The sequence below is a fragment of the Pocillopora verrucosa genome, chromosome 4 (assembly GCF_036669915.1).
Source record: "Pocillopora verrucosa isolate sample1 chromosome 4, ASM3666991v2, whole genome shotgun sequence".
NCBI classification, from domain to species: Eukaryota; Metazoa; Cnidaria; class Anthozoa; order Scleractinia; family Pocilloporidae; genus Pocillopora; species Pocillopora verrucosa.
Window position 1 is genome coordinate 18,593,412 of NC_089315.1, and position 13,805 is coordinate 18,607,216.

The window sequence follows — 13,805 nt, forward strand, 5'->3', positions numbered from 1 at the left end:
TGTCAAGTAATTGCATTTCTCTCTATCAAAACTTGTTCGGAAATCTTGATGACTACGTTATATAAATGACCAGAAAAAGTAAACAGCTCGTTGCGTTTTGTTATCACTGCCGTATGAGAATCGATACGTTACGCACGTGGTCTTAGATTTGTGTTCCTGTAGAGTTCCTAGAATTCACATTACGAGTCACGTATGAAAATAAACTGTGATTATATATGGAATTTCCGACCGGTAACAAACCTCGCGACCTAACTCATAGCTTCTTAAAAATTCTGGTGGAATTTTCTTAGATTATATCTCATCTTTAGCTCCGTACGTGTGCCTTGGGAAACATTGCGTGACAATTATGCAGATACTTCGCCTTGTAAGGTTGCCTGTCAACATTCAAACAACCACGTTTGCTTTTTCATTATCTTCGCTCCGACTTAAAGTTATCGGGATGCTTTAACGATAGGATTTTCTCAGAATTTTCTTTGAAAAGTACCGTTTTGACACTCTTCGAGTCAAAACATCTCTTGTAAAGACCACAGGCTGAAACGATTTCCACGTGTATTGTGAACAACCTTTAAATAGTTTAAATATACTGTCGATACTGGAATGTTTTCCATCTGTATTTTGATGTAAAAAAATTCCAATATCCCATACCGTGAGTTTTCTGAGAACTTATTCAGGATATACTATTTAGTTTGCGTGATTAAATCCTTATTGAATCTTAAATTATTTACCACAAAGGGATACGTTACACGATACTATTCGAGAGTATTCAAGTGAACTTTCCAGACTAAATGACCCTTGACTTTGAAATTGTTGAGTGACCGAAGTTTCCTTCGGTAACATTCTGTTAAGTGACGGAATCAATCAAAGTTTAACATCTGTTTGTTAGATGGAACTAAAGATTTAAGATGTTCAAGTTGCTGATGAATTATGGAGAACTTACGAGAGTTTTTAGGATTAATTATGCCATTTGCGAGAAGCATCTGAGCATCAACCAGAATTATTTTCTTTTTTTGACTGTCTTGTGTAGATGGAACAGACGTGAAATATCGTAGACACAAAGCACCAATTATAAATATCAGTCTTTAGGGATCTTGGCAGCCTCAAGTCATTGTCTATTATGTTTTTTATTACAACCAAAGCTCGCGTAAAAGGAAGCCCATAAGATTAATGGGTCACATGCAACTAGAATATTTGTACAGCCAGCAGGACGAGAAAGAACATTAAAATAAAATTTGTCTAGTCAGCAATAAGCCCTCCCTTATCAGAAAGTACCTTTGTTATTTTTTTTATGTTGCCGTCAATGTAATGACGTAGATTGACTTCTTCAAGCGACGCGATACGGCGCATTTTATCGTGCTGGTTATTATTCACGCACCGGGCCACGTTATCTGATCCAGTGCGCTGTACTTACCTCATCCGGGATATTTGATTTAATCCATTATGTCATGGTCCAGAATTTCCATGGTGAATTCGTTTCACCTATGTGTTACGTTACGATTAAAGCGCGCAGCCTGGAGGCACAGGTTCCTCCCTATTTGGCACAGAACCAATACTTAAGAATATTTCTAAGAGTGTCTGTAGTAGTTTATGAAGTCAGGTGATGTTGAAATGCAATGCGATTACACTCAAATTATTTCCTCTTCTATCCTTATATGGCATATTTGCGTCACGTTAAGTTTGTTCACCAGTTGCTATGTACATTTTTCATGTCCTACGACGGTGATTTTCAACTGTAAATTTACTGGGTTCGTAATATAAATTTCTCTCTCTTGGATAAAAACGAAAAATCGAGAAGCTTGGACTGGTTGAAGCCTGAAAACATCGCAACTGTACATAAATTTCCGCGTGCTGCCACCGGAAGTTTCACGGTTGATTGGACAAATCGTTTTAGTCCACACATGATGTAAGGAATTTTTAGTTGATTTCCATTTTGACAGATAAAAAGTCTGCAGCTCGTGAAAACTTCCTGTTTTCAGTTGAGTCATTCGCGAACACAGAGAACTACTGACTGTACTGAGTAGACTTTGTTCAAGAGTTCATCTACCATCTGGGTCGACTTTATGACATTTTAGTGCATCTCACGGACGGATTATTGTGAAATAACTTGCGCGTGGATTTCAGACATCGAGGACTCTCTTGGCGATCGTATTTCGAGCTGCAAGCTTGTGCCTGTCTCTTCGAATCCTGCTCTTTTATCTTACATATATTACTGATTCCAGCGTTTCTTCAAACTTCTCAAACTGGAGGGCAACATAAGTTTGGAAATGAGCAACCCTTGCAATAACGAAGTACTTAATATCAACGGACAGCCGATTACTTTGGATGACATTCTGGAAGATACCAGCTTGTATTTCAACCCAGCTTTTCTTCAGAGTTCTGATCCAGGTAAGCTATATACTCAGGTAGGATACTTGTGGTATGAAATGAACGCACAAAGGATAGGTCTTCAAATTATGTTTAAGTCATTCAGCGCTTGAGTCATTAGGTTTTTTAATTGCTACCCCAATGCCCTATCGCGCACTACATGCGTAATGTAATCATGATTTATTGGGGAAAATGGTGAAATGATATACTGTTCTTTTATCGTTTTTTCTTAAAGTTCAATACGTTTTATGAGGTTTCAAATGTTGTATTCATATCTAAGTTATCTCTGCCAATAATTGACAGTCATGTACTCCCAAAAATAATTGACTTTATGTTCTGAGTAACTGACCTCACACCCGCCTATATTTTTTCACAAAATACTCCAACGAGATATTTCACCTTTATCATGTTTTATCACTCCCTCTACAACTCTTGTAACTCAAGAATAAAATGCAGTTTTGTTTGCACGCGCAGCCTCCCTTTGTCAGATTTTTAGCCTCTGACAGGTGATAACAACCCTGACTTTTATGCAAATTGTTTTCTTTGATTTAATTTTTAGCTCACAGTGGCTCGTCTAGCAATATACAATGTACTTTCGATATATTTACTCTTGATCGTTATATTTTGTGCTGACCTTGGCCAGCCATCAAGGTTGTAATTTGCATGGTTGCGCACGTTTTTGTGATTCGAGGTTGTACATCATTGTTCTGGTTAAGCTTTTCTCTAGGATTAATAAATGAACGAATTAAAAGGCCTTACTTTATTTACAAAGGATATCACTCAACAAGCGAAAGTTGTGCAAGGAAATGAATATCGGACACTACAAAAAACCTTTCCCCTTTAGCACAGCTCACTGATCTTATCATTCACTTGATTACAATGCTGTTAGGAGTGTTGAACTGCGACGAGGCCACATTTAGGTTAAAGGCAACAAATAGTCAACAGTTTTTGTTTTATTTTAATATATTGTGATTTCTTAATTTGACGTCATTTCCGACAGTGCGTTATCTGTAAATTAAAGTTTTTTGCTTCTTGTCAGATTTAACAGACTTAACTAGCTTATGTCACTGAAATAATGAAACGAAGAGTGTGTTGTGTTTAAGAGTGCATTAAATAAGTTTAAAATTGCACTTGGTGTAATAAGAGGCTTTTTACGTGTCAGAAAAGTTTTGAATTAGCAACTTTATGTAGCTAGGTCACGTTCCACTGACTTCCCCCATGGCGTTGGCTTCATAACTCTTAAAATTATCAGTAGAAGCTTGTTTGTCAATTCATGCCTGAATAGCAGGCGTAACCGGATTTCATCTGAACATTTCCCTCCTTTTCAGTGGCCAAACTCGAATAATCATGTTTCGTGTAATTCGTGTGCGATTGTGCCATGTGAGGTCATTAGAATTCTTGTCACGTTTTCACTTCATCTATGTATGAACTCTGTCACGCAAATCTAGGCGATTTTGTTTATCATCCTCACTTAAATCTTTACACCTTTGCATCTTTTTTTATGGTCAAACACCTCTTTTTTAATGGTTGAGCGGGATGTGATGTACGTGTGCGCAATCACCGACTCTCTGCCATATCTAAAGGTCTTTGACCGTAAATACGTGCTTGAATTTTTGTTTTCAACTGTCAAGTGCTCATGGATAAAAGAACTGTGGCACGAGTCACGTTTTAAGGTGCCTGATGACATCCTCCTGCGTCCACTGATATATTCTAAACAGAAATCACTAGGTAGTTAATTGAACCAATTTCATCTTTATGTTGTTGATGAAAAGCTGTATATGAACCTTCATCTATTACCGAATACATCGGCGCTCTTTGAAACTTATCGCGAACAACGCCTAGTACATCGCATTTCAGTGCAATTTTTTTTCGCGTCAAAAGCACAAGGTACATTTGAGCCATTGGTTTTCGTATGTCAAAGTTCTTTCAAATGCCACGTAAGTCATAAAACCGGCGAGAAAGTACCAAAAGTTGTGATGCACGTGCGCAGGTTTTTGTTTATTAAGCGTTATCCCTGTCATTTTTACTCTTTCATCTTGGCTGCTTGGACGTGTGGTGAGGGAGGTGGAAAGTAGCGGTCTGTATCACGTTTTATGGCCGGAAGATAATGATGGTATCAGAAAAACGTGCCGGGCCCACGAGATATAAATCTTCTCTAAATCTAAATCTCTTATGACAAATATTTTGGGCAGGTCTGTGTTATTTTTTTTGGTAGGGGGGGGGGGGGACGGAGGATTTTCGTTTTGATTCCAAAATACTTACCTGGTTCCCCCCAAAGCATTGTAGTTTCCTAATGCCCCCCCCCCCCCCCTCATTGGCAGTCTATTTTCGACTGATCCCCCAAAAGAAATCCCTCTAGCCTCCCAGATCATAAATGTAACGACTGGTCCCTTAGTGCAATTACGATTCGCAAGAAAAAAGGGTAATTATATTTCGCAGAAAATTAAAAAGTATTTTAGCAAATTGAACCTTTTTTAAACCTTTTTTGAGTCGAAACCTATTGCATAGGTTTTCAGACAAGATGATAAATTGAGACTTGAAGAGTATTGAACTTTACTTTCAGTTTAGTGACCTTGAAATATTAGTAATCGAAAAGTGTTAACGTTCCTAAAAAGGTTACAACTTACACTACGTTATGTGATCCAGAATGTTGACTAAAGCAATTATATTCAATGTCTCTGAGAAAGCTAGTTAGGATAAAAAAAATGAATAATCAAATGAGAGATATAATCTAGATCTCCTACGCAGATCTTTCAACCATGACGTCAATTACAGGGCTCGATTAGCAAAGGGGTTAAAAAAATATAGAGAGGAAAATAATTAACAATGGCTTAGCAGATTCGTTCTTGTTTTCATGTATACCTTTCGGGGACTGTTGACCTTGACTCCAAATCAATAGGCCTTCCACCACACCATCACGTTCGCAGTTCGCGTGGTAAAGGTGTTCATTTATTTCTATGAAAAAAGGAAAAAAAGGCGTAATTAATTGGAATCACACACCTCGTGCGTGATATACTAAGATAGAGTAGTTTTCGTAAAACCAAAGCCAAAGCTATGACAATAGCCAATCATAGCAAGGAAATTATAACGAGGAGCCAAAGAGAGCTCGAGGTAAAAATAGGCAAACTGGTTAAAGCGCGGGAAAACGCGAGTGAGCAGTTTGCGATTGGTTTTAGTTTTGAATATGATTGGTGGAGAAAGTAGCAAATCAAATCGGACAAATCACGTAGCAAAGTACAGCGTAACCAAGGTAATTCAGGATTGCTTTCGACACTTTGGACCCTAACATCAGTATGAATATTCTCCATACTGGTCTCTGTACATTTACTAAGGTCCTGACAAGGAGAATTTGTCTAACAATCAAGAGTTTCTTTGGTTGGTTATCATTTCCTTTATTCTCACTGATGACACTAATGTGATTCAGTGGTGATATTGTGAGGGGAAATTAGATGCTAGTCACTCTTAAGGGTTAAAGGGTTAAAATTGCTCTTATGCCGTGAGATGTAATTGAAAACTAACAAATAGCTTAATAATGGAGCAATAGAGCCTTTACTGGATGGGTTAACATATAATTCAATTAAGGCATCGCAAAAAAAACACATGTAAATCATATTAAACCATCGATTAGGTGTATTTATGTTACTCAGTAAAAACGATTGCCTTTTGTTTCCAAAAAGCAAAACGGGAAAAACTTTATGCTTTGTTCACAACTATCAATTCTGACTCTAAAAAACGTAGTTACGTTTTTATTTTATATTTCGACCTCACGCAGTGTCAGTGCAAATTCGATTGCGTGAATGAACTTTTTATTCTTTCTCGGTTGAGTAACCGGGAAATTAGCTTTTAACCCTTTTACTCCGAAGATCTCAGTACAGTAATTCTCTTTACTGTCTGCCATACAAGTCTTATGATGTGAGTTTAAAGAATTTGGAATTGGATCAACTAACAATCCCCTAGTTGATGATTTTTCTTTATCCTCGTCATTTAACGGCTTGTTATTGTATTAATATTGCAAGGAGAAATCTATATTTTGGTCACTCAGGGGAGTTAAATGTTAATGCTTGCTCTACGCGAGTGGCAATTCACTTTGAATAAGTTTTTAAAGTTAATTTTTACTTTTTTCAGTGTTTTCTTCATTCGACCTGAGCTATACGGAAGATACAAAGTCCAATGTGACCATTCTGGATTTGAAAGATGTCTACGAGAAAGGGCAGATGCGAAGAAATGCAAACTCAGAACAAAGGCTCTTGGACGCAGAGGTACACCTCATGGCAACTTCGCAAAAACCAATTCAGGTAATGAAACTTATTAATGTGCTTCTATCTTAAATGAAGGCAAATTTGAAGGAATGTTAAATTTTTTCTCGGTATTCACTTTGGATCGGGCTTCGCTTCCTTTCAGCCTCGAATGAACGGAGAAGTCGTTGGGTGTAAGGGAACTCGATTTTGGTTCGTGTTAGCGAGGGTGTGTTTTCGGGAGTCGACCATGTACGTCGTTTCTGTCTATTGATGTCGTTTTGTCTCGTTCCTCTTAGGATGTGCGCGCATACGTGGAAAGATGTCCAGAGGCCGCCAGAATTCTTCAGGACACGAACGGACGAGTGTCTTTGGACTTAGTGTACAGTAAAAGGGATTTGTTCGTGGCGAATTTTGCCGTCAACCTCGACTCAGTTTATTCTAACAATGGCATTAAAGTATATGAACTTTCACGCGTTAAAGGAGAGGAGAGAAACATCTTCCGTGTGGTTGTTGTACTGCATTTTGCAGATGGAACGACGAAGGAATTCATCAGTAAAAACTTTCAAGTGCAAAGCAAAAAAGTCACGAAACAGGAACAAGGTAAAATGAACAGGGAATAATTCATATGGCATAAAAATCCACAGTACTTGTAGTCGTGCCCCCGTAGATAAAAGGTTGAGTCAGTACTCATTGAAGCCAATTGGCCAACCCAGCCGAAGCTTTTCCCGGTTACCTTAGCATGAAGTGACTAGGAGTATTACTTCTCTTCCCTGGATGGGATGCCAATCCATCACAAGGTTTTCATCAGGCTTCCCTGACATTTCGTTGATACTCATTCTTTACTCTTGGGCGGAAAGTGGCACTGTGAAAGTGAAGTGGTTTGTCCAAGAACACAAAATTTTTCGACCCGGAGTCCAGTGCACTGAGCGTAAGGGTGCTGTGTTTCCACTGTTATGACCCTGTAGATGAATTTTATTGCTTCTAAACTCTCCTAAAACAAAGAATTTTCAATCACATCACCGAAATTTTCTTAGACAATTGGTTAAGTAAGGTTGTCTAGACCCCTCTCGACGTCTTCAACCTCTCCTTCAAGTTCTCTTCCCTCCCTTTATTTGGTGTATGAAGATGCTTTCACCAATGATTGTTAAAAAGATAAATATGGTAACTAGAATTTTCACAATCGCCAAATTGAACCCGAGGAGTGTCTCTTGTGGTAATACATAAATTAAGGCGATGAACTGAGTCCCTTTTTTGTCTGCCGCATTTCACAGATGAGGATTCAGTGAGCGTGGATAACGGATATTGTGGAACACCAAGTCCGGAAACTAATAGAAAAAAGCGAAAATGTAAGTTATGCACGTTTTAATCACGAGATTATGGTGTTATGTGAGGAAAACGGAGTGAAATAGATAACGGCTCGATAGTAGAAATCAGAGGCTAATGTTTGCCGTTCGGATTTGCGGCAAGCGTGGTTCTAAATCTATCTATTATCACGGTGAGTGTTGTAACCGCTGATAAAAGCAGTCGTATTTTGTGTATTGTCAGCTCATTTCTTTCTTTCTTCTTGTAGTGTTGGAATTGGATACCAGTCCTAATGGAAGTTGGAGCAGTGGCATGAACAGTGAAAGTAAGTACAGATCACTCAATCCTCTTTTGGCATAGTCATAGCGTTTCAGAGCTAACGAGAGTTTTTTTTTAATGAACATTTGTGTCTTGATCTCAGTTCTGATTGGTTGACAGGAATATTATTTCGGATGCGAACGCCTACTTTACTCTTGCCTGCACTGTTCCAGTCGTGTTATATCCACAGAGGATAGTCTTTCTGTACAATTATCAATTCGATTTTTGCAGTAGAGTAAGAATCATCAGGGACTTGATATCTGTTAACGGCCTCGACCCTTTGCCCTGCAGAAAACACAAACCTTGATCTTGGTCTTGATAGTTTTAGGTATCAGTTCCATTCTCATCTAATTATTGTTGATAGGTGTTACTATTATAGGTTTAGTTACCATTCCGCCAGCCCCCCTCCCCCTTAGAAAGAACTATGACCGAGACAGCGACTGGGGAGCATCAGCGCGTTTAGACGATTTGAACGGTTCATTTTACTCTCTGTAATTTGACTTAGTAATTCGGTTAATGAATAGCTCCCTTACTTTCAGATATCAGCGCTGCAGAGATAATTACAAACCGACTCGACGCTCAATCTGCCATCATCAATGAACTGCGAGTTAAGAAGCCTATTGTTACACAGAGAGGAGACATTGCTTATCACTTCAAACTGAACAAAGCTGAACTCGACCTTCCTCTCGAAGAGGGTGATATCGTCGGGTTCTTTGAAGGTCCTGATGGAAAGACCCACATAGAGAAACTTACCCAAATTAATGCGTTTAAAGCCAAGATGGCGGGAGTGATCAGTAGATCTGCGTATTTAGAGGCCAAGACGCCAGCGGATGGCGTAGAAAAAGGTAACAGTAAGAGAAGGTTATCAGTCTATTTTGGCATTTCAGCCTCTTCCTCTCGTATTTGGCAGTCTTTTCCCCCTTTTCTTTACATCGGAACACCTCAATATAAAGTACGCAAACTTTGGTTACTACTAAAAAATACTCTCGTAATCAGAGAATGTTTCTTTTATCAAAGGGACATCCTATCGGGGGACTCTTTTTCTAGTCACGAGGTTGTTCCCTGAATAGAGATCTTATTGTGAATTGTCCAAAGTTCTACCGAAAGATTCATGAGGATAAATGCGGGATTCAATTTATTCCAATCTCGAGGTTGTTTCCTAAATAGAGATCTTACTTTGATTTGTCTAGACGTCTCGTTCATGAGAGATTCATGAGGACAAATGCTGGGTCATGTTTATAAATGATTTTTTCAACAATTCTAAATGAGTATTCCCTTATCTGAACTAACAGCTGGCTGTTCTGTGTCAGGTTTAGACGATCTCGTGTGTGTGATTGGCATGGTGAACGTCAAAGTACTGGGTCCAGTGAAAAACGGCGAGCGAATCTTTGCTTCGTTGGAACACTCAGGAGTGGCTATACCTCAGAGCCGCTTGAACGGTCGCGTGGCCAGTGATGCCTTTCTGCTCGGCCAAACACTAGAAAGACGGGACGCCAAAGAACACGAAGTTAAATTAGTACAGTCGTTCGTTTCAGTTCTCCTGAGTATTACATCCAGTCATATGGCCGAAGTGAAAAGCGACGACTTGCGGAAGCACGTCAGAGAGGATGTCAAAATAGAAGTGAATAAGATCAAGAAAAAATGTATTTCAGGTATTTATGTCGCCTTTCTTTAAAGTTGTTTTGGTAATTTGATGTTTTTAATCACACACGAGGTCTTCCAGTATGTTATTTGGGGCGAGCGTGAAGTGTACCTCCTCTCGTGACTTAACCTTCAAGTACCTCCTCTGGCACGTGACACGCCCTTCACGCTCCTCATCATGTACGTGACTCGACGTTCGCGTTCGCGCAGAGCGTCCTCTCGCCGGAGAAGCTAAAAGATTTGCGCCTGTTCGCTGGGTTAGGTAAATGTGGGACTTAATTAAAGAGGGACATAATCTATTCAAAATTACTATCGCGGCTATATTATCATTATAAGAGCAAAGAATCCGAAGTCAAATTTTCTGTAGTAATCACCTTTTTCTGTTTCATTGTTTAATACATACTTGTACGTTTTCATAGGGGTTGGCCGCTGGTTGTTCGCAGGCTTCATTCTAGCTGTGTTATTAGGAATTTTGTTGTACCAGTTGTTCGTCCCAGGCTCCGCCCTTCGTTATTACAGGTGTCGCCAGGGCTCCATCGAAGATAGTGAACTGTGGTTCACATTTACTACTACAGACTTTCAGGTATTGCCTCCCCTTCTTTACTTTTAAAATACAGAGCTAACTGTACTCAGTTTGGTTTGGAATTGATCCGCATTAAAACTACAGTTACGCAAAAACAAACCACGAAAAAATACGGGGTTTCTCGACGGAATTTGCCTTCTTAATAAAATATTTTCTATGGCTAAGAGATAGCACCGAGGGTTTGATCGATGGATTAACAAAAATCGTCGTTTTTTTCTTTGTTTGACTTAAAACGAGTGTTTTTTTTTCTGTCCCCCAAACTTCCGGGAGAAGCTTTTGTTAAAAGAAAAAAAATTGCTTTGAAGTTGCGTCTCACGTGTGATCCTATGCCGTTAAACGTTTTTTCTTCCACGTAAGATTCATTGATTGTGTCTCCTTTTACTTTAAATAGATTCCTCGTGTGCATTGTATTGAGTTTGATTTCGACAAGTTGAAGAAAAAACTGGGTTTGGATATTGGCAGAATAAACTACACAGGTAAAGAAAGGATCATTAAGGATATCGACCTCTACACGATACGTCTTTTGTTAACAAAATTACTATAGAACTTTTTTTCTAGCCCTGGCTAAATTTTGACTTTTCCGCGTGATATTTCTATTCGCGACATGGGGTGTTCCTATGACTCTAGGAATGCATTGTAGAGGAACAAGCGGATGATCACACAAGCCCCTTACGAAAAGTGTGCCACTAGATTACACAATGGTGCACTGCTATATGATTTACTGTGTAAACTAAGGGAAGAGTCATTATTTATCATCACCTAAGGTGGGATGAGAGAGGGGGGGGGGGAGGGGGACTCCGGAGCCTTTGATTCTTATGATTTTAAGGGGTAACGGAGGGGGATCGGTCGTCGCTAACAGATCATTAACCCTTTACCCCCTAACATCAGTATGCATATTCTCCATACTGTTCTCCATACATTTGCAAAGAGGCTGACAAGGAGAATTTGTGTAACGGTCAAGAGCTGCTTTAGTTGGTGATCATCTCCTCTATTCTTATAACTTTCATGTTTGATTCAGGGATGGTATGGTTGGGAGAAATTAGATGCTGGTCACTCTTAGAGGCTAAGGAGTTAAAGGAGGACTATATAAAACTGACGGTCAATAGGGAGGGATCCTTAGAATACTATAGAGCCTTATGCATTACTGTGACACGACCAAAATTATTGCCCCTCCCCACCCCCACAGGCGACAAATAATAACCAGTTTCATAAATTTTAAGTAAACCAAGGAAAGTGAAGTAAATTATATAGAAAATAACTGTGATAAATCTCGCAACGGAACCAGCTTGGTTAAGGTCGGAGTAGCTTGACACGGATTTTAAATGACTAACCGAAAACCTTTGGAGTTAAGTTATTAGACGCACATGTACTCAATAATCATGCCTTACTTCTTTAATGAGCTCGTTTTCTCTCTTTTTCAGACGCACATTATTATCTGAATCTGGACAGATGTGCGTATGGCGGAATCCGACATGTTCGGTCGCATTTGGACAACAAAGAAATGGTCCGGGGTGCAGAAGTAGTAGCAGTGGATCACAACTGTACCACTGTATATTATCACTCGGAGAGATGGGTCCCGTATGAATCGGGCAGGGATATCGTGTGTTCTGCACATCCCAAGTAACTGGCAGGAAACTCCAGGTGTAGGACTAACAGGAATCTCCAGGTGTACATTATCCTAGAGAATATTTTCTACTAGATGGGAGTTTGGGCTTAAACGGAAGTTAAATTCTCTCGGATGGGGGCTGAATTCCCCTATAGATGTGGAGGTCAAGAAGACTCCCGGTGTTTGCTAAAGAGGCTTTGTTAGAAAAACAAATATATTTATACAGATAAAAGAACAGAACAACATAGACCGGAAAGATTTTCTTGACGATCCTTCAGCTCAATAATTTAAGTGTTAGATAGCATTTGCGGAGACGAGAGAACCGCGTAGTACAAACTATATGGCTGGTCCATGTATGCTTGTTGAAAACTTTATATTTGATTTTGTCCAGATGCTCAGTTTCTTCTTTACAGTTAGATGGTCTCAGATAGTCTTTTTGTAATGTTAATTTAGTTAGACAATCTTTTACTATTAATATTACTATCATTGTTATGATTGCCATCATTATCAAATTAATATTACATTAAGGAAGATGAAGTAAACTTTTCCCCTGAATTTTCCAATTGTGCATCACCTGTAAAGATATTTGATTCTGAGTGCCAAATGTTATAAAGACCTACATCGTAGAAACCTCTTTAAATATGTCTTGGCATCTTAAAAACGAAAATCTCATAAGGAGAATGATATACAGAGCAAGACAAAAAAAAAACATTGTAAGGCCAACCTGAGGTATTGGGAGGCTCGTTGTAACACTGCAGAGTACGTATTTCGATTAAAAACGGAAAATACCATTAGGAGTTGATGAGAACTTACAAAAAAACATGTGAAACGCTTTTCGTGCAGGAAACAGAACTGACAATTGACGAGTATTTTAGTTTTATATGTGATTGGCTGAGAGTAGTAAGAGTTTCCTAGATCATTCACAGAGCGAGACTTGATTGAAAATTGCTCTCTTTGTAATGTCCGTTGCCGGGCATTTTATCCATACTTCATATACAGCTGATTAGGTTCGTAGATAGGGCTCTAGCTGGAGAAGGGCTGCAAAAAATATATCTACAGATGTTTTTTTACAACCATATTAAAGTACGTTTTCCTCGTTGTAGTTTAGTAATCTGGGTGACAACACAATCGCTGGCTTATTCGAAATTCCTTTTTTTCTGCCAAAGGGAAAGGCTGGTCCTTCATGAATTTTATTGTAAATGTTTTTGGAGATATTCGACCATAATGTAAAGAGTTATTCCCATGATTAATATTCATCATCTTGTTTGAAGACAAGACAATCATCGTCGTCGTCGATCGAATAATATTGTGTCCTACTTACCTCGTCGTTGAGTTTGTTAAAAATATATATTGCTATTTGATTTTCACTTGACATCTTGGTTTATTAGAGCTTTTGTTATTCTGAATAACAAAAGTATTTTCATGATTATCACTTCGTCACATTTGTGAACTTCAAGGCGGACCCTGGTTGTTCCAAGGTGGATACCAGTTTCCTCTTGAATCAAGAGCATAAAAAAAGGTGACCCCATTTAAAATCCTCTGCTCCTATCCTCAGGTGGTAAATAGAGACTGGTTCCTTGTAGAATGTCTGACTGCTGCCATTTTGCGTTTCTCCTGATTTTAAGGAAGGGCTCAGGTGGAGATAAGAATGGAATGACGTAGACTGTGTCACTCCTGACCACACTTTTTCCAGGACACTGTTCAGCGTTACGAACATCAGACAGGACGATTTCCCGCCATTACCATCCATTACAAA

General features: G+C 39.0%; 1 protein-coding gene across 1 annotated transcript; it reads left to right on the forward strand.

Annotated features, from left to right (window-relative positions):
- Positions 1–1,949: 1,949 nt before the first annotated feature.
- On the forward strand, positions 1,950–13,416 carry LOC131778140 (uncharacterized). The gene is made up of 10 exons (XM_059094523.2): positions 1,950–2,382; positions 6,487–6,656; positions 6,896–7,199; positions 7,871–7,945; positions 8,170–8,226; positions 8,759–9,064; positions 9,530–9,871; positions 10,280–10,443; positions 10,835–10,919; positions 11,865–13,416. Exons 1-10 carry the CDS (start codon positions 2,262–2,264, stop codon positions 12,065–12,067), a joined length of 1,827 nt encoding a protein of 608 aa, XP_058950506.2. The 5' UTR covers positions 1,950–2,261; the 3' UTR covers positions 12,068–13,416.
- Positions 13,417–13,805: the final 389 nt, after the last annotated feature.